The sequence below is a fragment of the Salvia splendens genome, chromosome 16 (assembly GCF_004379255.2).
Source record: "Salvia splendens isolate huo1 chromosome 16, SspV2, whole genome shotgun sequence".
NCBI lineage: Eukaryota > Viridiplantae > Streptophyta > Magnoliopsida > Lamiales > Lamiaceae > Salvia > Salvia splendens.
Genome location: NC_056047.1, coordinates 13528930 through 13549247, shown reverse-complemented (window position 1 = coordinate 13549247; position 20318 = coordinate 13528930). Strand labels below are relative to the sequence as shown.

At 39.6% G+C, this 20318-nt stretch overlaps 2 protein-coding genes, 1 long non-coding RNA gene and 1 pseudogene across 3 annotated transcripts; 1 reads left to right on the top strand and 3 right to left on the bottom strand.

Annotated features, from left to right (window-relative positions):
* Positions 1-4435: 4435 nt before the first annotated feature.
* LOC121771669 (AP-2 complex subunit mu) lies at positions 4436-11215 on the bottom strand. The gene is made up of 12 exons (XM_042168503.1): positions 10986-11215; positions 8709-8886; positions 8535-8625; positions 7977-8071; positions 7739-7828; positions 7610-7658; positions 7334-7472; positions 6947-7063; positions 6308-6398; positions 6092-6234; positions 5700-5814; positions 4436-4927 (listed from the first exon to the last, which is right to left on the bottom strand). The coding sequence occupies exons 1-12, from the start codon at positions 11066-11068 to the stop codon at positions 4802-4804; spliced, it is 1317 nt and encodes a 438-aa protein (XP_042024437.1). The 5' UTR covers positions 11069-11215; the 3' UTR covers positions 4436-4801.
* Positions 11216-11225: 10 nt separating this feature from the next.
* Positions 11226-12364, top strand: LOC121771670. Its single transcript, XR_006044191.1, has 4 exons — positions 11226-11355; positions 11721-11793; positions 11877-12071; positions 12227-12364. It is a non-coding gene; the product is annotated as an uncharacterized LOC121771670 (long non-coding RNA).
* On the bottom strand, positions 11539-16331 carry LOC121771668 (protein TPLATE-like). The gene is made up of 7 exons (XM_042168502.1): positions 15053-16331; positions 14202-14798; positions 13658-14019; positions 13234-13537; positions 12990-13112; positions 12237-12692; positions 11539-12155 (listed from the first exon to the last, which is right to left on the bottom strand). The coding sequence occupies exons 1-7, from the start codon at positions 16166-16168 to the stop codon at positions 11691-11693; spliced, it is 3423 nt and encodes a 1140-aa protein (XP_042024436.1). The 5' UTR covers positions 16169-16331; the 3' UTR covers positions 11539-11690.
* Positions 16332-17428: 1097 nt separating this feature from the next.
* Positions 17429-18345, bottom strand: LOC121770207 (annotated as a pseudogene).
* Between the last annotated feature and the right edge of the window lie 1973 nt (positions 18346-20318).

Genomic DNA, 20318 nt, shown 5'->3' with positions numbered 1-20318 from the left:
TGGAAACATGGTCCCCACTGTTAGTTGCTTTCTGTTTAGCTGGATTAGGTAATTGTTTACTTAGTCTAGGGAGTAATTGTGTCTTTCGGATTTGATGTCTGATTCCAGTAAGTTTTCTGTGTCCTAGGTCTAGCGTTTACATTTCTTGCCTAGATCTAGTGATAGTTAAAATCTCAACCCCTTTGCGTGGCAGCAGCCGTTTGTTTCCATAGTCTCTTAGCACTACTTTGCGAATCCATCTCTGTGGGATCGACCCCACTTCCCTATACTAATTCATAGTATTCGGGTTGAGGGATTTATTTTTGAAGGGGAGTCGAGTGTGTCCAACGACAAAAACACTGTAGTTCTCTTGAGTTCCTGGACCCAGTGATCCAGTGGATTTAAGGAGCATTGTGTCTGGACCGAGCTTTGCATTAATTCTCATATGTGCACACTTGCTTACTCCTGAGCCTAGTCATTCGACATTAGAGTCGAGTGAGATGATCACCACTTCACTCGTGTTTGGGAAAATGGACAAAGACGGAGCACCCAAATATCCTAGGTTCTAGACGAAGAGATGATGGGATAGTGGCTTGGGCAGATAGGATGTCCAAAGGTGTTTTGAAGTCCAGGATTTTGGTAGGGAGACGGTTTAGAAGGTAGACAGCAGTGGCTACGGCTTCTGGCCAAAAAGATTTTGGGATTCGGGATTCGATTAGGAAGGCTCGTGTGACTTCTAGAATATATCGGTTTTTCCTTTCTGCTACCCCATTCTGTTCAGGAGTATGTGGACAGGTGGTTTGGTGGACTAATCCCTTTTCAGTGAAGAAAGACTGCATTTTAGAATTGACAAACTCCCCTCATTATCGGATCGAAGGATTTGGATATTGTGTTTGTATTGAGTTTGGACGAAGGTATAGAATTGGGTGAACTTGTCAAAAACTTCAGATTTTGTTTTTAAGAAATAAACCCAAGTCATGCGTGTATAATCATCAACAAACAACAAAAAATAGCGAAAGCCCGATCCCCCAGTAACAGGTGCAGGACACCCCACACATATGAATGAATTAATGAAAAGGGAGTTTTCACTCTAGTATTATTTATCTTAAACGAATGTCTATGGCTTTTGGCCAAAAAACATGTTTCACAATTAAAGGCAAAAGAAGAATTCAACTTAGGAAAAAGCATACGGAAATATCCTATAGATGGGTGCCCTAACCGGCGATGCCAAAGCCAAGCCTGCTTATCGGTCAGTCCGTGAGACAGCAACGCAGTACTCTGATGGGCCACCTCATCCACATAGTACAGTCCGTGTCGTTCAGTGTCACGCCCAACTATCGTCCCCGTTTGGGTATCCTGTAGTAAACAGAACTGAGGCTGCATTAGTAACTTGCAGTTCAATTCTTTAGTCGCATGATTAACTGACAATAATTTGTGAGATAGTGACGGAACAAATAAGCAATTCGAGAGTCGAAAGGTTTGGGAGATAGTGATGGTTTCCGCCCCCTGAACAGGTGCCAGATCTCCACTCGCAGTTTGAACATGGGTTTTATTTGACTTGGAAATACTTTCAAAATCAGACATATCAAAAGACATTGTGTTAGTTGCACCACAATCAAAAATCCAATTTTTATTCTTTTCTCCTATTTCTGAGGTAGATGACATGGCCAAGGCTTCAAAGGAATTTTGGCATTTTATTGTGGGATGTATCACAAGATTTTCACAAGGTTTAGGGGCTGGAATGTGTTTATGACGAAATTTGGGGAGTTTAGAGGAGTTATTTTCGAAGTGGGGTACGGGGTGCAATATGTGAGGAGTTTTGGGGCTGGAAACAATAGGTCTATGGGGATGGGGAAAAAACGTGATTTGGCAGAACTTGGAGGGTTCAAATGAGAGAACCCCTCTTTACCTTCACTCCAAACCCTAGACGGGTCCTCCGCGTTTGCTTCTCCTCCAATCTGCACTCTCGCCGCCGTGATAGTGGCCACGGCCTTCTTCTCCCCGCGTCCACCATAATTTCCGGTGGTGGTTGGAGTACCGAAGCCACCCGCCGCGTGCTCGGCGTAGGCGGCTTGGCCTCCGACCGCCGCTGCTGCTGATGCCGATGCCCTCGGTCCGCCGCGATTCGCCGCCCTCTGGAGCTTGGATTTCTTCATTTCATCCCACCATTCGGGATACCCATGAATGAGGAAGCAGGTATCTTTTGTATGCCTCTTTCCTCTGCAATGGCTACAAAACAATTTGCTTTTATCTTCGTCGCCTTTGCGGTAATTGGCTGGATACCGAGATGGCGCCGGTGGTGGCGGTGGAGGCTGACTGGCCCTGTTGCGGTCGAATAAGATCAGTCCCGCTCCAATTCCGGAGTCTGGTTGTTCGGTAGGTTTCAATATTCGCGCATTGTCGGCATTGCGCCTCACCATCGCGTATGCCTCTCGAGGAGTCGGTAATGGCTCTTTGTTGATGATCTCCTTCTTGACTGATTCATACCGTTCATCGAGTGCGGTAAGAAACTGATACACCCTCATCCTTTGGGTCCTTTGATTGTCTTTCTCGATTGACGGAGGATGGTCAATCGTGCTTGGATCTCGGGCGTCTATGGATATCCACAGATCCTGTAATTTTTGCCACAATGCTTCCAAGGTCATTCCTCCTTGTTTGATCGTCATACATTGTCTGTGTAGGTCGTACACCTGAAACGGATCTCTCCCGCTGCCATACGTGATTGCCAGGCCCTCCCAAAGGTCCTTGGCGGTCGCGTATTGAGAAACTTCGTTTACAAGGTCGGATTCGATGTTGTTGATAATCCAATTGAAGGTGCAGTGATCTCTCTGCTGCCACCTCGGGTAATTTGGGTCGGTTATCGACGGTTCGGGGTCTGAAACTCCTATTATGTGAGAGGTCAGCCGTTTACCTTCAATAGCCCTCTTCATCAGGTTGGCCCATAGGGGATAGTTGTTCCCGTTGAGCTTTGTTTGATGGTTACTTCCCCAGCGATTCTGGCTAGGTTGAGGGGTTTTTCGGGCTCTGCCCTGATGAAAATTCCTTAAATTTCAGGAATTCGGCAAATTGTGCCGCGAAATCTGGTGGAAAATTGGTTTGGTTTGAAGTGTTTGTGTTATGTGGATCTGTGTTTGAACTCTCGGTGGTTTCTGACATTTTGTTTGCTCACAGGGTTAAGGACAGACGGTCGGGAAAGGTAGCCTTGGGACGGTGATGAACTCTCTCTGAGTCCCCACCTTAATAACCTGCTCTGATACCATCTTGAAGATGGTAACCGAGAGGGATAAGGGATAAAAGGCTAGGCATGGTGAATTGCAGAGAACAAAGTTTATGATTCTCTTATTTCTGTATTTCTGTGTGTTTTACATTGTATACAATGATCTCTTTTTATATGAGAGAAATACAAGTATATTTGGAAACATATCAATCTATTCTAGGTATAATCACTAATTGGTATTTTCCTAAAATAGATTTATTTCTTTCCTTGATTCTTTCCTTGAATTGTGTCTTTTAGGATTTCAGAATATCTGCAGATAATTAAGAGGTAAGATATGGTGAAGTGGTGCATATATTTAAATCAATTAAGAGGTAAGATATGGTGAAGTGGTGCATATATTTAAATCATTGAAGCCATGTGGAGTAAGATGATAATTGGAGCACTATACATTGGATTCAGTGAGATATATAATCTCTAACTGGTGGACCTCCAAATTCATATGATGTTACGTTACATTTCGTCAAATATCCTTACTACTCCAATTCATTTATTCAAAGTTTTGAGTTTTTGTCGGCCATCAACAATTAAATTTGCTTCACTTTAGATAGTATTAAGAACCCATTGTTAGACTCGGTAATTAACTAATTATGGAGTAGTTTATTGCCTCAAATAATGTGTGACAATCTAAAATAAAATACAATTCAAATAACTTAGAAAGAAGAGAGTATATTGTTCTGATGCCTAAATGGAAATTATAGTTTCACGTAATTTACAAAATAAATCAATATATTTACATTGGATCCGTGGTCATACATGTAAAAAATTCCAGCCTGAAATGTAAGTTCGAATCTAAAAATACTATTGATAAACCAAAATTCAGATTAGTATTCAAAATCCAATAGGTATCAATCTGATGTTGGCCAACACTTTTTAATCAACGCACTAGATTTGTTTGATGTCGAATTGAGATATTTCCAAGCACTCAGTGCCTTTGGTATTACACGTTTTATGCAAATTTTCAATTTTATATTCATCTATCCTTTCTATAATAATCGCCAGAGATGCTTAAATAATTGAAAAAATTTCCTAATTAATTAGGAAGTATGGAGAACCCCTTTCTATGTTATCAATTTATGACTGCTACAAAAGAAATCAAGAAAATCATTATCATAAAAAAAAACTTTATCTATCTACGAGTCCATTATATACACAAGTGATAAATTTGCATGGATTAAATCATTACGAAAAACAACAGAGACGATTATATTAGTAAAAAAATGTAAATCCACAATACAGAAAGCACAATGAAAACCAGAGATAATAAAAACACAGCTTCTAGAGTTTCAATCATCACACCAATGCAATCGCAACTAATTTATGTGGCCTACACTATACAAGAAAGTTTTGCAAACAAAATTCAAATGAACAAGCGTGTCTGTATCTGTACAGTCAGCCGCTGTATACAAACATAGACTCAACTCGAACTACCTTTGTATTTTCTTGTTTCACTGAATAACCCCTTCGCGAATACATAGTGCAGATACAGAACTTCGTTGGACCATGGTTCATCGAAGATGATTCCTTCTGTGTCCTCTTCTAATCGCTTTAGCACCTAACTTCATATGAACCAGCTTTTGTAATGTAACGAACCCATTCCACGGTGTTGTAGCCACTCTTCTCCCATACCTTCAGGAAACGAACACGCAATCCAGATGCTGTGAACATAGGAACCTGCCACGTACGTATATGGTTGATTTGTAAGACATGTAATAACTACTAAAAATCTACATTATATAAAAATCATCTAGGTGGAATAGAAACAGAAAGCCTCCATGATTTAAGAACATGGCTCCTGAGAAGTGTAGGATAGAAACATCAATAATGCGTCTTCTTTCCCTTTTCTTGTACAGGCCGGGTAAAACTCATAACTGTACTTTAGCATGATTCTGAACTCTCACTTTCTTCATAAACCACCAAACCAACTATGAAGATTTGAGCAAATAAAACTATAGTTTAAAGTTGGCAATAGGATCCCGTCCCTACTTTGCAGAAATGAATGGAATTAGGTTCGGTTCTATTTCAGTGCCTTTTTAGGTACCAAACGGGCACCATTTTGAGATATTGATAAGGTGAACCCTTTTGATATGAATAGTTTATCGGTATGGGCGTGCATATTCTCTTATTTGGACAACTTGTTTCGGCTACTGGATTTATGTTCTTAATCCCCTGTGGTTTTCTAGTCTAAGTGAGTATTTCCTCAGGTCTAATAGGAAAACGGGCAAAGGCAAGATAGTAATCTCAAATTGGACCGGTTGTCGATTTATAGGTTTCTTCATAAACCAAATTGGTTACATAACCTACTTCCAATTATTTATCAAAAGTATGAACAGTTAAATGAGTTCTGCAGACAACTGCATGATATCATGCAAGCTTCTTTTGATCTGATGACCTGATCATTGATAAGCTTGCATAGCTAAGAATTAAGCAACTAGGAGATTTGCACCTGAAATTCCATCTGAATGGGAGGCCGTGTCCAGGACTTCTTTTCAGTTATTGTGGATATCAGCTCTACTTCAGCACTCAATGTTGGCTCAGTTTGCCCTGGAAATTTTCTTATCCTGAAAAGAGCACAGTTCGTCCATGATCAAAATTAACAAAGTAACAAGAGAAAAGCATTTTACAAAACTTTATGTGCTGAATAGTATTACTATAGTAACTCATAACTCAGCAGAAAGTTTTTTCTAAGGGGAGAACATCAGAACATGAGAAGGTATGATGGAATGGAATGAGGAGAGAGGGGGGGGGGGTGGATGGGTTGTGGGGAGAAACGTGATTCCTGAGCAAATATAAAACTCAGGTGCTCTCAAGATGACACAAAGACAAGAAACAACTTACTTCCAGACCAAACAATCAATAGAAGGACTGTACTTTGCCTTCCCTGATGTCACCTGAAAACTTGTTTTTGCTGTTTGTTTGGGAACTGGAATCTTAATAACCACTCCAAGAGCAAACATTTTCGCCCCAAAGACACTCTTCACCTAAAAAAAATAGGTGTTTTCAAAATTGTGGTTAATATTAACAGTGATTTGAAATCAATTTTGTATCACCAACCTTTACATTAACTTCCATACGTGTTCGACCCAGTTCCTTGATGGTAGGTAAAACCCGAAATGGAAGATTAACTCCCTCAGTAATACGATACCTGTGGAAAAGGCATTTATACATATAAGAAAGCTAGAATAATCAAGGGAAACTCCACTTGTTAAAGGCTGGATTAAAATATTGAACCATGAAAACAAAAATAAATAATTGGCGGTAACTGGTATAAACTGTTCTAGAGGGAATCAGCCCTACATCTCCCATTGAATATCACTCTCAAAGATAAACAAAATAAAGTTTAAGGCAACCATAGCCAGCAATGAAGAGATTCTGAACACTCAAGACGCATTTTTAAAACTGATGCTCCTAGATGACTTTTGGAGATACACGGGGAATTTTATTTGTCAGGATATTTCCTACTTAGGGCCAGTATTACCAATAAGAAAGGAATGATGTAGATCTAAGCTTACCCTAATGATCTATCTGATCTACATAAGATATTTCATAAAGCTGATTGTGCACAAGTGGTTAGATATAAATATGTGCATACAATAATATCAACTGTACCATGAATAAAACTCATGCTTATCTTGAACTAATATGAACTCCAGATATCTTTGAAGGAAATTTTAAATTTATAGATAGGCATACTTCATTAATTCGAATTCACCATCAGGAGGAACAAAACTAACAGTCTTCTCAGAATTGAATCTTGTAAGGTTCACACATTGATGGAAAGTGACATCATCAAGCTCAATAGTTTTTCCACTGCAGACAAAAAAAATGAGGTTACCAAGCGAAACATACTATCACTGCACAGGATAATAATGATAAAGTAGATAAAATTAATAGTAAAGAGCTCTAAGAAAATTGCAGCACCTATAGAAGCTGGTGTACAAGTCCTTGTTCATATATAAGTAAATAAAAATAAAAGATAAATCCACATGCTCCCATTAACATGTCACTCTACAATTTGCATTTGTCTGCTTCCAGCTTAACAGTTGTAATTTGGTAGAACTAACAGATAATGTGACCTACCTCTTAGCAGGACGGGATTTGAGCTGTGATTCTTTCTCAAGTCCAATTTTATCATTTAATCCCAACTTCAAATCAGGCATCCCAGAAAGGAAGCATTTCATAAGAATCTTCCCTGTTACATCACAGCGTAGAACACTACCTACAAAGGCCATACGGCAAATGGGTATAATAAAAAAGATGCGTCAAAAAAATAAGTACACCACTATGCAAATGGTTGCAAGCAAACAAGAATAAAAATGCATAAGGCAACTATTTAGCAATAAACAGAAAATTTACCTTTTGAAGACATGAGAAGATTGACACTTTCCACAATATCAAGAAACACCTGCAAAGAAAGTTTATTTGAGCGGTTGAACCACTTGAATAGCAAAAGCAGTAACTGCAACAGTAATCTGAACACCCCACCTCATTTTTCTTATATACAAGGCCCTCCCTGCGCCACCCAACAGCACCAGTAACTTGTAAAGTTGCATTTGGAACTGGTTTATCAGCAGTCTGCTAGGTATGCACACATGGTAAAGGTCAGGATCAAACATTTATAAGAATATCAAACAAACATTATCCGTTCGATAACTCTTCAATGCTACAACTTAGAAAATTCAAACACATCCCTAAAACAATCGTGATTCGTGAATAACCTGACCTTGGAAGAAAAAGGAGAGCGCACGCCTTCCTGAGTTATATAAAGCTTCAAGATTTCAGGAGAAAGGTTTTGAGGATACCCAAAATCCATAATTTCTGCAATTGAAATATCAGAATTTAATCCATCCATATAGCCAGTTTGAATCCACAAAGATGTTATATACTCTTCATCACTGTTTTATTCACTAAGAAGTTATGGAAGGATAGAGCATGTTTGTCCAAGACATGTATTGCTCATCTTGTACCGTAACTTTGGCTAATAAAGAGAATTCAGTGATTTGATAGGCATCAACGTTTTTATGCAAAACGATCATAAATAAAGAGAAAATGCACATAAAGGCTCTCTAGGAATTAAAATTTCTCATGGAAAAACAAAAAATGAGCTAACGTAAGCCACATCAAAGAGTTCCAGAAAAGAAAAAAAAAAAAGAACTGTCACAGATTCTCCTACGCCAAACATATCCTTTCCTTAATTATGATTTCAGTAAAGGAATTAGTTTTATAGTAAGAAAGGTCTTCTCCAGAAGAGGGTAAATAAGAAAATATTCAGTAGACATACCATCTAACAATTCATATATCAGAACGAAGTTGTTGCGAATGGCATCCTCATCAAAAGATCCTCCAAAATATGATTTAAATAAAGTGACAGCCTGCACAGGAAGAAGATAACAGCGTCAAGCAAACTAAAAGAAAATTATGCAAAAATAAAAACATGGTCTTAAACATAAGATACCTCAACGACAAACTTGAATGCACACGCGACATTTGCATTGCTGCTTACAACAATCACAATATAGACATTGCTAATTCTCATGTAAAAGAATGAGCATCCCCCAATCTGCCGAACAGGACAAGTGCCAAGTTCTTTTGTTTGCATGATATGCACTCGAAAAGCATCCACCATGTTGCCTCTGATAAGTTCAAGCAGAAAAATTGTTATTCATATTCAGTTTAAGTTAATAGAGTATATATGTATACTTTTTTAGGTAAATGCAATTATAACATCTCAGATCCAGTGTTATCAATCTCGTATGGCGGCTTATGGTGGTTCGCCTAAAAACCGCCACAGGGATATGGCGTATTAGTATGGCGGATATGGCGGTCAAGAATTAAATAAATAAAATAATACTTATTATTTATACATAATTCAAAAATTGGAAAATAACAAAAATATAACATCTAAAACTCTTAAAACAATTAATAAAGCATAAAATACAGCTCTAACATCCATGTTTCTTGCATAATGCCCCATTCCTAAATGCAGTACACACGCAATGTTGTCAAATGGCGGATATGGCGGTGCAATGGCAGCGCCATGTTGCTATGGCATTTCCACCATAGAACGCCATGCCATAGCGCCATGGCGCCGCCATATCCGCTATTTGATAACATTGCTCAGATCAATTAACAGACACCAGAAAACAAATGAGACAGTTTTAACTTTTAAGAAATGAAAGCTGTGATTTTCCAAATAAACAGCACAATTAAGTTTCATATAAGATTCACAGCTCTATGTTTGAGCAGGAACCCAGAACCAAAATCGCAATACTGATATCAAAGCAGTTATCAAGGAAGGTGATGAAAGAAAATTACTTGCCAGTGGCAAATCAATACAACTTAGTATTCAGAAACCGACTTTAATTCAACCTTCATAAACTGCAGAAGCTGGATAGATTATTAAGTCAGGTACGTATGATATCCCGAGAATTTCCAGTGGTCATGGATAGTTGGATGGTCTTTCTCACTTAATTTTTCTATGGGTAGCTTCAGGATAAAAAAGCACATTTTTAATAAAAAAACCAATTAATTGTAAACATATATTTCTGACAACTGACCCACTTTAACAAGAAAATGCATAAAGATATCTTTATGCATGTAAGATAGCTTGTACTGGATACAACAGCAGCACATGATATACAAGAAACTGTTAATTCAACAAAAGATAATGGAAGTATTGAGCTGGAGCTGGACAGAGTGGATTTGTACATGACTAAGGGTTATACACAACTTGGTATTACAGACATCCTTCTTTTTTTGGTTGATATTGTTTACTTCCACTGCATTCTAATATTCTGTTGTCTAATCATGTCCAGGACTCTTCTATTGTCTGTGAAATTAGCCTTTGGTTGTACAAGCTCGTGCTACCTTGATCACTACCTAAGAATCTCTATAGTGTATACACCTGCTAACAAACCATACCAGATTATACACCATTTTGTGATTGGTATATCTGCAGAAGCAATTTAACAAGTGCTATTTAGACTTTAAAAATCAAACAAATGTCAAGAACTCAAGATTTGAATAGCCTCAGTCTTCTTGAACACTTCAAATACACAAAAGACAGGTCTTTAAAGCTCACAGGCAGAGGAAACTACTTAATCTTTCATTGACAGGCACAACATCATAAATATAGCCCGATGCAAAACCATCATTATTTCATATTAGCTCTTTCAACAGAATTGAGGGCGGATTCAGATGCTGATGGCTACCTTAAGGGCAGAATAGTGTTATCGCTTCTGCAACGTAAAGAGTTCAAAAAAAGCAATCAAAATTTTAATCATTCGTGACCTATAATAAGGGATACATACAACTGTTGGTTTTATAATTCGCCAGAGCTTTAATCTTTACACAGGTCTATCATCTAATTCCCAATGCATCTCCAATAATCCAAGAGCTGAAAAAACCCTTAAAGCACCAAGTTCCATATGTTTTTACCATTTCTAACTCAGAATCAGATTCAAATCCCATTTCTTCAACACGCAACGTTAACCACACAATGAGGCGCAACAAAGCTCAGTTACTGCTTTTCACCCATACCCTTCCCCATCTCACCTCACACCTTCAACTTTACTTCTCGGTAGCAAAAGAAAGGCAAGAAGCCCGCAAATTCAACAACATATTTCTAGACAAATCTCGAGATAATATCATAGCAACAGAACAGAACCAATCTCAATTAGAAATATATAGAGAGGAAGTGAGGAAATTGAAGGGGGGGGGGGGGGGAACTGACCCGACGTCGTCGCGGTAGAGGCGATTGATGAGAACATCGCCGCGAAGATTAAGGAAGTAAATCGCGGAAGCCGCCAGCGGCATGACTGAGATCTCGCCGGAGCTCCGATCGACTGAGATGAGAAACGAGATCTGCTCTCCTGGAAGAAATTTTTGGTTGATTCAAAAGGGTTCTTCAGTCAGCGAACTGCTTTTCGTATTTTTTTTATTATTTATTTTCGTTTTTTTATATTTTGGACCTCTCAAGTTGAATATACAGCTGACTTTGGCTGCCAATTTGGGAGAAGTCTAAAAATAAAACCCAAGTCCTTTTTGTAGTGTACTCCTTCCTCATCGCCTCGGCTAGTTGGCATGTTATCCCTCGGCTATTTGTGAGTATTGTTTGTACTTTTATTTCATTTATTCTATTTATTGATTCATAGAAAAAAATGTGTCAAATGAGATATATAAATAAAACTTTTCACATAATTAGGTGCTTTTAAAGAGAAATATAGTTAGTTACTTTTAAAAAAATGTTAAAAATTTGGGTTGATATATATTTTAGCCTCTTTCAAATAACAATGTTTTTGTGAGTTGGAAATTATAATTTCCATTTCATTTGATAAAATATGCTAGAATTCCCAGAACTACAACTAAGTTTTCTAATTTCCCTTGCTAATTTTGAAACACTTTTTCCAAAGCTAAAATTATATTAGAAGCTTGGAGGCTAAAGTTTGGTACTCCTGTCTTTACATAGGTGATGCCACTCTTGCAAGACGGCGGCTTGAAGAGCTCGATGTTCGACCTCTTCTGCACTCAACTTACATAAGGTGGTCTCCTTCCCATCCTCATCCACTTGCTCCTGTTGTTGCTCGTGATCACTCATTTTATGCGGCCGTGCTGCCTTCAACAGCGCTATATGCTCCATCGACATTTTCAGCCTCTCCGCAGCAGCCTCCTTCACTTCTTCCTCTGGCATGTACTCAATGCTACCATCAGTCAGGTCGTCCATCCACTCCTGCACGTCCGACCCCATCTCCTTTGCTATGTTTGCATCCGAAGCTCTAACCACAAACTTGCACACCATCGTTGCCGTTTCATCACCAAGGTCCACATTTCTGCTCACTTCACTTGAACCAAATATCATCATCCCCACAAAACCCCCAATCCATGTTTTAGCAGCATAGCACATCTGTTGTTTAACCAATCAACATCACATTCACTATAAATAAGAGCCATCTATCTATCTATCTATCTATATAGGTTTGAGTACCTGGAATCCAGCAACTGTCCGGATAATATGCGAGCAAACTTTATGGAAAGGCTTCGACAACAGAGATTTTAAGCCACTGAGGAAAGGAGACTCCCCATACTGTTGTGCAGCAGTCGCCTTGAAACCACTTCCTTTGTACGTATATGTGCCTGTGCACTCCACTATAGCAGGCAAACTAGGCCATAATCTGAAAAACTCAACTGGTGATATCTTATGTGGCAAAAGAAGTTCAGTCAGAGGAATTTTGTATGGCTGGCATCTTAATATCACAGGCTCTCCAATTGCCGGCCTTAGACTTCTCCTGTATCTCGCCATTTCTGGATCTTCTTCAGCGTAACCTCCTCCATACTCTGCTTGAGCATGCCTACCTTGAAAAGGGTAGTACATGACTTCAACCCAGAATGCACATCGCTCAAAGTGCGAAACACCCACTGTCACACTGCAGTGCACCGGTTCCTGGATATAAATTTTACTATTATTAACTTATTACAACAAATGTCAAGTTTTAGTTCCATAGGATATCATCGTTATAAGAGTTAAAGGTACATAAATGAAACACATGTGGTGTTTCGTTGAATGATTAGTTCGTTCGCCTCATGCACCGTTTTTTGTCTTCTCCATGTGGTACTACATTTAAATTTTTGAATGTAATCTTATCACAGTAAATATATAGCTTATCTGTTAGAAATTTCAAAAAATACTTGGAAGAAATAATAGTTTTCAACAGAATTAACCGAATTATACTGTAGTTACCTGTGAATTAAGATAATTCAACTGTCGCACTGCTTGAGGAGATTTGTCCATGAAGTATAGCCCACCGGATAGACCAAATCGTATGTCCACGCGATTTATTTCAATCTCTGTAAGATTAAGAACCTGCAATATGTAACTGTAGGTTCAAATGAAAACAGCTGAAATTTTACTCTTATAACTGTGTACTACTTATAAGGTAAATAACTGTTGTTTAACATGCGACCTATTCAGTAGAGTTCATTACCTTTAAATGCAGAGTAATCCTTCCATCATTCGGATCTGTCAAATGATATCCTTCAACATAGCAAGGATCACTACTAGCAGACAAAGTAAATGCACGTGGAGGAACCTTGACCAAACTCGAGTCAATATCTTTTGCCAGTAATCGAGTTAAGTCGTTGGGATCTGGTCTCCAAAGTTCTAAAATAGCTTTATGAATCAATCCCTCTAGTTTCCGGTCCTGAGCCGCAGAAGCTTCATAGAACTGAACAGTTAGCTTGTGGTGGCTAAAAGGGTAGTCTCCTCTGGTGTCACCAACCCCAATCCACCTAGAAATTAAAAAAAAAACAAGATCAGACAATTAGAGGGACTGCTCTTGAAGTCAATAAACAAGGTTCAAGTTCTAGAATTTTTCTCATAAGTATGCAAAGTAGGAGCAAAATGCTTACTTATCACCTGAATGGCTTAATGCATATTTAATCCTCTGAAGTATTAAACGGCATTGATGCTTGGTAACTGAATCGGAAGAGGGACTGCTCTTGAATTCTTCAAGTTCCTGAAGCAGTAATTGGCCAGCCCTAGGATGACGTGATCCCACGCGTTGTGCACATAGAAGTGCTACTTGAACATCTTGAGGTCGATTCAATGTGCTAGGAGATGAGTCTGTGTTGTGTAGGATATTGTGGATATTTGTCACAATGATGTTTAACAGGTCATTAGGGTCATCAGCCAGAAGGGGGTCCAATCCGTCCAAATTAACGTGCTCTGCAATTGCCCACAGAAGACGGGCACCAATTCTAGGAGTGTTTATCTGCCAGTAAGGCCAGTTACATTTATAGCACAACACAATCAGAACAAGCAGAGTATGTGACATCTTAATCTATCCATGGTTTCTAATAGAGATAAGCAAAAAAGCGACGTTTCAGTATTTAAAAGCTATAGACAACCAGTGTAATGCAATGACAAGATTTCAGTTGATGCTGCATTACTAACCTCCGGGAGATCCCTAACAAGCTCTCGCTGCAAATTTTGCAGCCGTGTTTCGTTCAGTATCTGATCTTGAGAAGCCCCATCTTTTACTCTTTTAACTCCGCCACGGGTGTCATAAATGTGACAGAGTCTAACAAGCAACTTGAGATAGCAATCAATGGCATACGTACGACCCTCGCAATCCCATCTAACGCAAGGCCTGCAGACTTCAACCACTTCCAAAGCTGGTTCTGTCCAATTCAATGCACCATAACCGGTTCCATAGGCTAACGCTCCAATCACCCTGCTCTCCATACCAGAGTTCTTTTGCTCGGGCAAAGGCAACGACAATTGGAAGCAGCTCTCCACCAGCATCGCAACTAATTCTTCTCTAAACAAGCTCTTGGTAGTCACATTATTCAGATCAGCTTTAACAGCCGCATCTTCAAACAGTGACACAATATCTGTCCCTGCAACAGGTTTTTGCCCTCGGCGAATGCTCTCTTTTGCAAAAAGATCAACGCAAAGAGCAGTTCGACAAATGCATGCCAAAGCATGCATTCTATCTGACTCTGCCCTCAAGTTCCTCACCATGTGAAGCAGCTTTTTAAACAATGACACCTGTGATAGCATGAAAGCAATTAGCTCCAAATACTCAAGTCTCTCATAAAGTGGCTTTGTTTCATGCAACATGATAGATGGCCTAATTTATGAATTTAAAGACAACTTTAATCCTTCTTCAATTTGCTATAAATCTATATTATCGATAAAAGAATGTTAGGCAAGACGACTTTTGCATAAATAAGCGTTGCTCAAAACACAAGATCATCAACTACAGTAAGAAATGAGATGTGCAGATGATGACATTGACATACCTGCCTGCTAAGGTCAAGGAGATGCAAATTATTGACGACGGCTCTAACTATGGTCTCGCGTCCAGAAGAATACTCCTGTCTGTCCCAGAGTGTGAGGATTGCAGTAATGGAGGCAGATGCCAACTCAGGCCTCCCACCAGGAACATCAGCCAAATACAACATATTAATCCCCACCTCAAATATCAAAGCAGGATCCAATGATGACTCCAAATAAGGAGCCAAATGCGACACCACATCCGACACTCCTATAAACCTCTCTGCTTCTCTTGAATCCGAAGCCACGACGTTCCTGCTCGAGAGCTTCTTGATCGCCTGAACGGAATCTGATGCGACGGCCTTTACTGCATAAACCAGAGGATAAATCGTAGCTCTAAAGCTCTCTATAGGTAGAAGTAGCGATCGGCACATCAACGTGCTTCTCATCTTCCACAAGAAATCGATCATCGAAGCAACCCATTTCGACCTAATCGCGACCGAATTTTCAGTATCGACCAATTTGTCTCCCGCGAGCCGGCTCATCCTCTTCGTCTCGAATTCCTGGAACAGTTTGCCGATGGACTCGAACGCAACCTTGGAGACGTTATCGGACTTGTCAAGCGTGTTCCGGGCGATGCGATTCCACCAATTGGAGACGCGATCGAGCAGCTTCATGTTGTTCTCGCACAGCGTAACGAGATCGTCGCGCGCGAGGATGCAGCCTAGGGTTTCGGTGACGGAGAAGCGGAGATTCTCGCTGGGGGAGTCGAAGCAGTCGGAGATCTCCTTGTTGCAGTCGTGGATGAGTTTGCTGAGGCGGTAGGACGGGATTGCGGCGAGGATCGAGATCGCGGCGGCGGTGACGTCGGGATCGGGGAAATCGATGTCGTTGCGGATACCGGTGCAGACGGTGTCCCAGAGATCGGCGGTGAGGCGAGTGTTCCGGATGAGGTCGAAAGCGAGCTTTTTGGAGACGGCGGAGGCAGGGGAGGCGACGATCTCTTCGACGGCGGATTTGGCGATGACGGAGATGTCACGCCCCGCGGCGGATTGCTGCAGCGCTTGGAGCAAGGCGCTGGACTGGCGGAGGGAGTCGTTGGAGCGGAGGTCCGCTTGAATCTGAGAAAACAGGATGTCCATTTTCCAGCTCTGATTCAAGCTGAGAGCTGAAATTTCACACCAAACATGAGCTCAACATTTCGCATAAAAGTAAAATCAAACGGCGGCGGGAAACTGCGCATCCGTGAGTGATTGATAATTGTGGAAGGTTTGGGGCATGATGGAAAGATCCGTAGTTTACTCTGCAGTTAGGAGAGCGGGTATTTTGGGGCGGCATGATCACCTTTGCATGCTTCCTATTTCATTATCAAAATTCTAAAATATACACATTCTTTCTTTCAATTTTACAATTACTCTATGACATGTGACAAAAATAGCATAAATTTTGAAATATTATAAATTAACACTACTCGTATTTGGCGGGGTTGTTTTCATGCAAAAATCTTGAGCACCATGTGGATATTATGATCTATTTTGTCAATTACTACATGAAATAAAATTTCCACTTGAAAATCATCAAAACGAATAAAAGGTTTCGGATAGAAATGACGCCATTTACGATATTTAACCACTACATTTTTTTAATTTGACCCAAAAAACCACCATAAACTAGTAAGTATAAATAAACCCTACTAAACTAAATCGCAAACACTCCTAAATTTGATAGTGGGTTAGTGTCATTTTTTCTAGATTTACACGCATTCAAGATAACTCGAATTCCCAACCTATTGTTTTTTATAAACAAAAAAACAGTGAATAAAGTTGCATTTCGTCGTCATTTTTGAGATGCACACTCGTATGTCACGCCTTCGCCTCCCTTGCCTTGCGTGCAAGGGTTGAAGACTGACTACCAAATTTCATCACCAAAATTTTCATCTTCTGACTTCCTCAGTGTTCATCTTCTTCTCCCCTTCAGCCCAAAATCCGCTCCTTCTTCTTCACTATAAACGCCTATAATAAAAAAAAAACATTATTCTTCATTTCTGATGAATTTTCTTAGATTGGTAAAGAGGATTCATCAGTTTGGATTAAAACGGTGAGGATAAGTTTGATTCTTGATCAAAATCCCAATGATCATCTGATCACTGCTCACAAAAACGTTATGAGATCCGACAAACAATTCCTGGAACAAAAATCCCACTGGCCTGGTCTCTTCCAGGTATCCACTCACATTGTTACCAGACAAAATTTGGCATTTACCACTTTTACAAACTAACCGCTCTCAGATGAAACAGACCTCTCATCATTGGAATTCTGTGAAACAGAGCAATTTTCACTAATATTTGGCACAGCCTAGAGCAAGACTCGATTTTGATCTGCAAAATGCATAAAAAAATATCCCTAATGATCATAATCAACAATAAACAGAGGATTTTGATTGAGATTTAGAAGAATACACATGTCCTCGTGTTTGTAAATGAGGCCAAGAATCTTGCAGAGCATCAAACTACAAAGAGAAGCCATGAAAACACTAGACCATGCTAAACATTGTTTTTCTGCAATAACTCAATAGCAGAATTTAATGATTTTCCATCCCCAAGTTCATAGACAAAGCAAATGCTGGTTAGGGTGGATACAATTCCCTCAAAGTGTGGATGGCTGGCTGAAACTCACTTCGCATAGGTATAACTGACACCACACGCAGGTGCTGAGCATTGCCATTCTTCGGCTTTGATAATGTTACAGTCAACATCTCTCCCTCCAGAGCCTTGCTCGCCGTTGTAGCTGCACAGTTCCACATCAAAATCTACTAAACTTTTTGTTTCATTGGAAGAAATGCGCAAATGCATGAGCTCAAAAGCATACAGGCATAGGGATGAGTCTTGGCAAAGTGAAAAAACTCATCAGTAGAGCAACCAAACAACACTCTCGCGGCCCTATCGAACATTATCACCACCAAAATCTTCGTATCCGTAGCTATTGACACCTGCAAATCGAAATCACCTATTACAATTTACATCCAAATTCATAAAAGCAATTGAAATTTTTTCACCCAATGTTCCTTCCAGCATTCAAATTTCATAATTTGCAACTTACAAGAATACGAAAGAGGCGTTTGGAACTGGAAGTAGAAGGATTGAAACTGTTGGTGAAGTTGCAGTAGCTGCAAGAGCTACCGGGATTGTCCTTTCGCACACACTACACACTCTGTAAAAGAGATTCTTGTAATCCATTGCCACCACTGTGCACAATACTGTACTCGGCTTATCTGTCTCTATAAACGGCCGTTTTCTGCTCGGTTCGCCGGAACTCGACATATCAAACCTGAAATTTGTTTATTAGATTAGCCTTAAATTGGAGATTTGCCCTCTCAAAAATTAACTGATGATTAAACAGGTTTTTTCCCTCTCAAAAATTATTTTAACCTACCTAATAGGATTTGTTCCCTATAGATAACTTAATGCCAACTTTCAGAAAGTAGGTATACAAGATCAACTAAAATAACTACAATCAATGTCTTTAAGAGAAAGCGGTTGGAAAGATAACTTGAAGTGTCCCAAGTATGTTGGGAAGAGAATGTGTGGAGTTCCAACTTATTGGGAAGAGAATAACATTTATAATGTGGAGTTCCAATAAGTATAGTTCCTAGGTATATTTATATGGAGAGTCCTATAAATACCTATCTACTATGTATCAACAACAACAATCCAAATCAATAAAAATGTAGTCTTCAAGAGTTCTTGAGTTTTATTTTCCGCATTTTACTTTTCAACATGGTATCAAAGCAGGTTCGATTCCTTGCATGGATCGATCTCTGTCTCTATATCCAAAAAAAAGAAAAAAAAACCAAAAATCCTATCGGAATAAACATCAAGGAAGGGGAGGCTCTGCAGTTAGCATGAGGCTGAAACTCTGCCCAACAGGTAGCTCATCACCAACAAAGTGATATGAAAGGACCTAAGGTGCGTAGGTGTCGTTCAAGCAAGGATATATCCTACTGATCAGGATAGAAATCCTAACTAACCTAGACCTTGGTTTCAAAGATTCCTCAACCCACTTCTACTGATCAGTATAGTGGTGGTAAGGGTCGAATCCCACAGAGATGGTGCGTTCTTAAACTACCGCGGTGACAATCGGAAGATTTGGTTAGCTACCACGCTGGGTTGAGTTTCTACCTAGGCTGGAACTTAAAGGAGGTGTTCTACTGGTCAGACGGTAAGGAAAACATTTGGAATGTAACTGTGTACGTGGAATGGGAGGACAATTTTGTAACAGAAAATATTTGGAAGGTACGGGTTTCTATTTCGGGCTAAACAGAATATTCAGAGTGTAGTGGAAGTTTTGTGACTGGGCTGACAGGGCTTAACTAAAAGTGAAGGACAAAAGCAAAAGCATCTTGAAAAGTAAGTGGTCCCCTCCAATTGAAATAGACATCATCTTCTTCAACAAACACTTCCAAAATTCAGATAACAATTCCAGATTCAACACGGAAAAAACTCAGATTAACAACTTACAAACACAGACCCAAAACTAAGAATTCAAATCCGAAATCAAACACTGAAACTGGACTTCTGCATACTGGTCAACATGAAAGAACGATTCAGAAATTAAAACTAAGCTTTGCATGCAACGACCTACTTTCCGATCAAACAGTACTTGTTTATCTATCCTAAAGAAATTTGTTACGTAAACGGAATTGAGAGAATCAGCACTTTAAACACCGAGAAACTTTAGATCTAAGCTAACTAGGCAAGGGAATAAAGAAACACCACAATAAACGAAACGGAAATCAACTTCATAGCATAAACACGTTCGGATCTTCAACAAAGTATTTCAAAAGCAGAAAATATCCAAAGGTAAACAAGATCCGACGTAAGGAAAGCGAGAAATTTAAAACTACGAAAGCAATGTAAAAGTGTTTTGCCACTCCGGACGATGAGACTCTAAACTACGATCTTGCTGGCTGGAATGGACGATGACTGGAATTCTGGGAACATCTGAACGTCAAGTGATCATGGCTACGGCGAGGCAAGAAGCGGGACACGGCTGAAAGACTGAAACTACCGAGAGAACTTTCTACCTAAAAATGGTGGTGAATGAGTGAATGTTGTATCGTCTCTCCCTTTCTCTCCAATTTGGCTTCCTTTTATAGGGAGGCTACCCTTGATTTTAGGGTAAATCCTCGTTGCAATTTGACTTCTTTGCCCTTAATTGTGGGTAATCCGTCCCAGCTATCCGTCTTCTCCATCTCAAGCCGTTTTAGCACGAATACTGATCAGTATGAGATCAT

Excerpts from the sequence above, each read along its gene's own strand:
- LOC121771669 (XM_042168503.1), bottom strand. The coding sequence starts at position 11,068 with ATGCCGCTGGCGGCTTCCGCGATTTACTTCCTTAATCTTCGCGGCGAT. Across the intron at positions 8,072-8,534 it reads GATATATGAATTGTTAGATG|AAATTATGGATTTTGGGTAT; the intron begins GTATGTCTACTG and ends TTTCAATTGCAG. Across the intron at positions 5,815-6,091 it reads ATTGATTGTTTGGTCTGGAA|GATAAGAAAATTTCCAGGGC; the intron begins GTAAGTTGTTTC and ends TGCTCTTTTCAG.
- LOC121771668 (XM_042168502.1), bottom strand. The coding sequence starts at position 16,168 with ATGGACATCCTGTTTTCTCAGATTCAAGCGGACCTCCGCTCCAACGAC. Across the intron at positions 14,799-15,052 it reads TCCTTGACCTTAGCAGGCAG|GTGTCATTGTTTAAAAAGCT; the intron begins GTATGTCAATGT and ends ATGCTATCACAG. Across the intron at positions 13,538-13,657 it reads TTAAGCCATTCAGGTGATAA|GTGGATTGGGGTTGGTGACA; the intron begins GTAAGCATTTTG and ends TTTAATTTCTAG.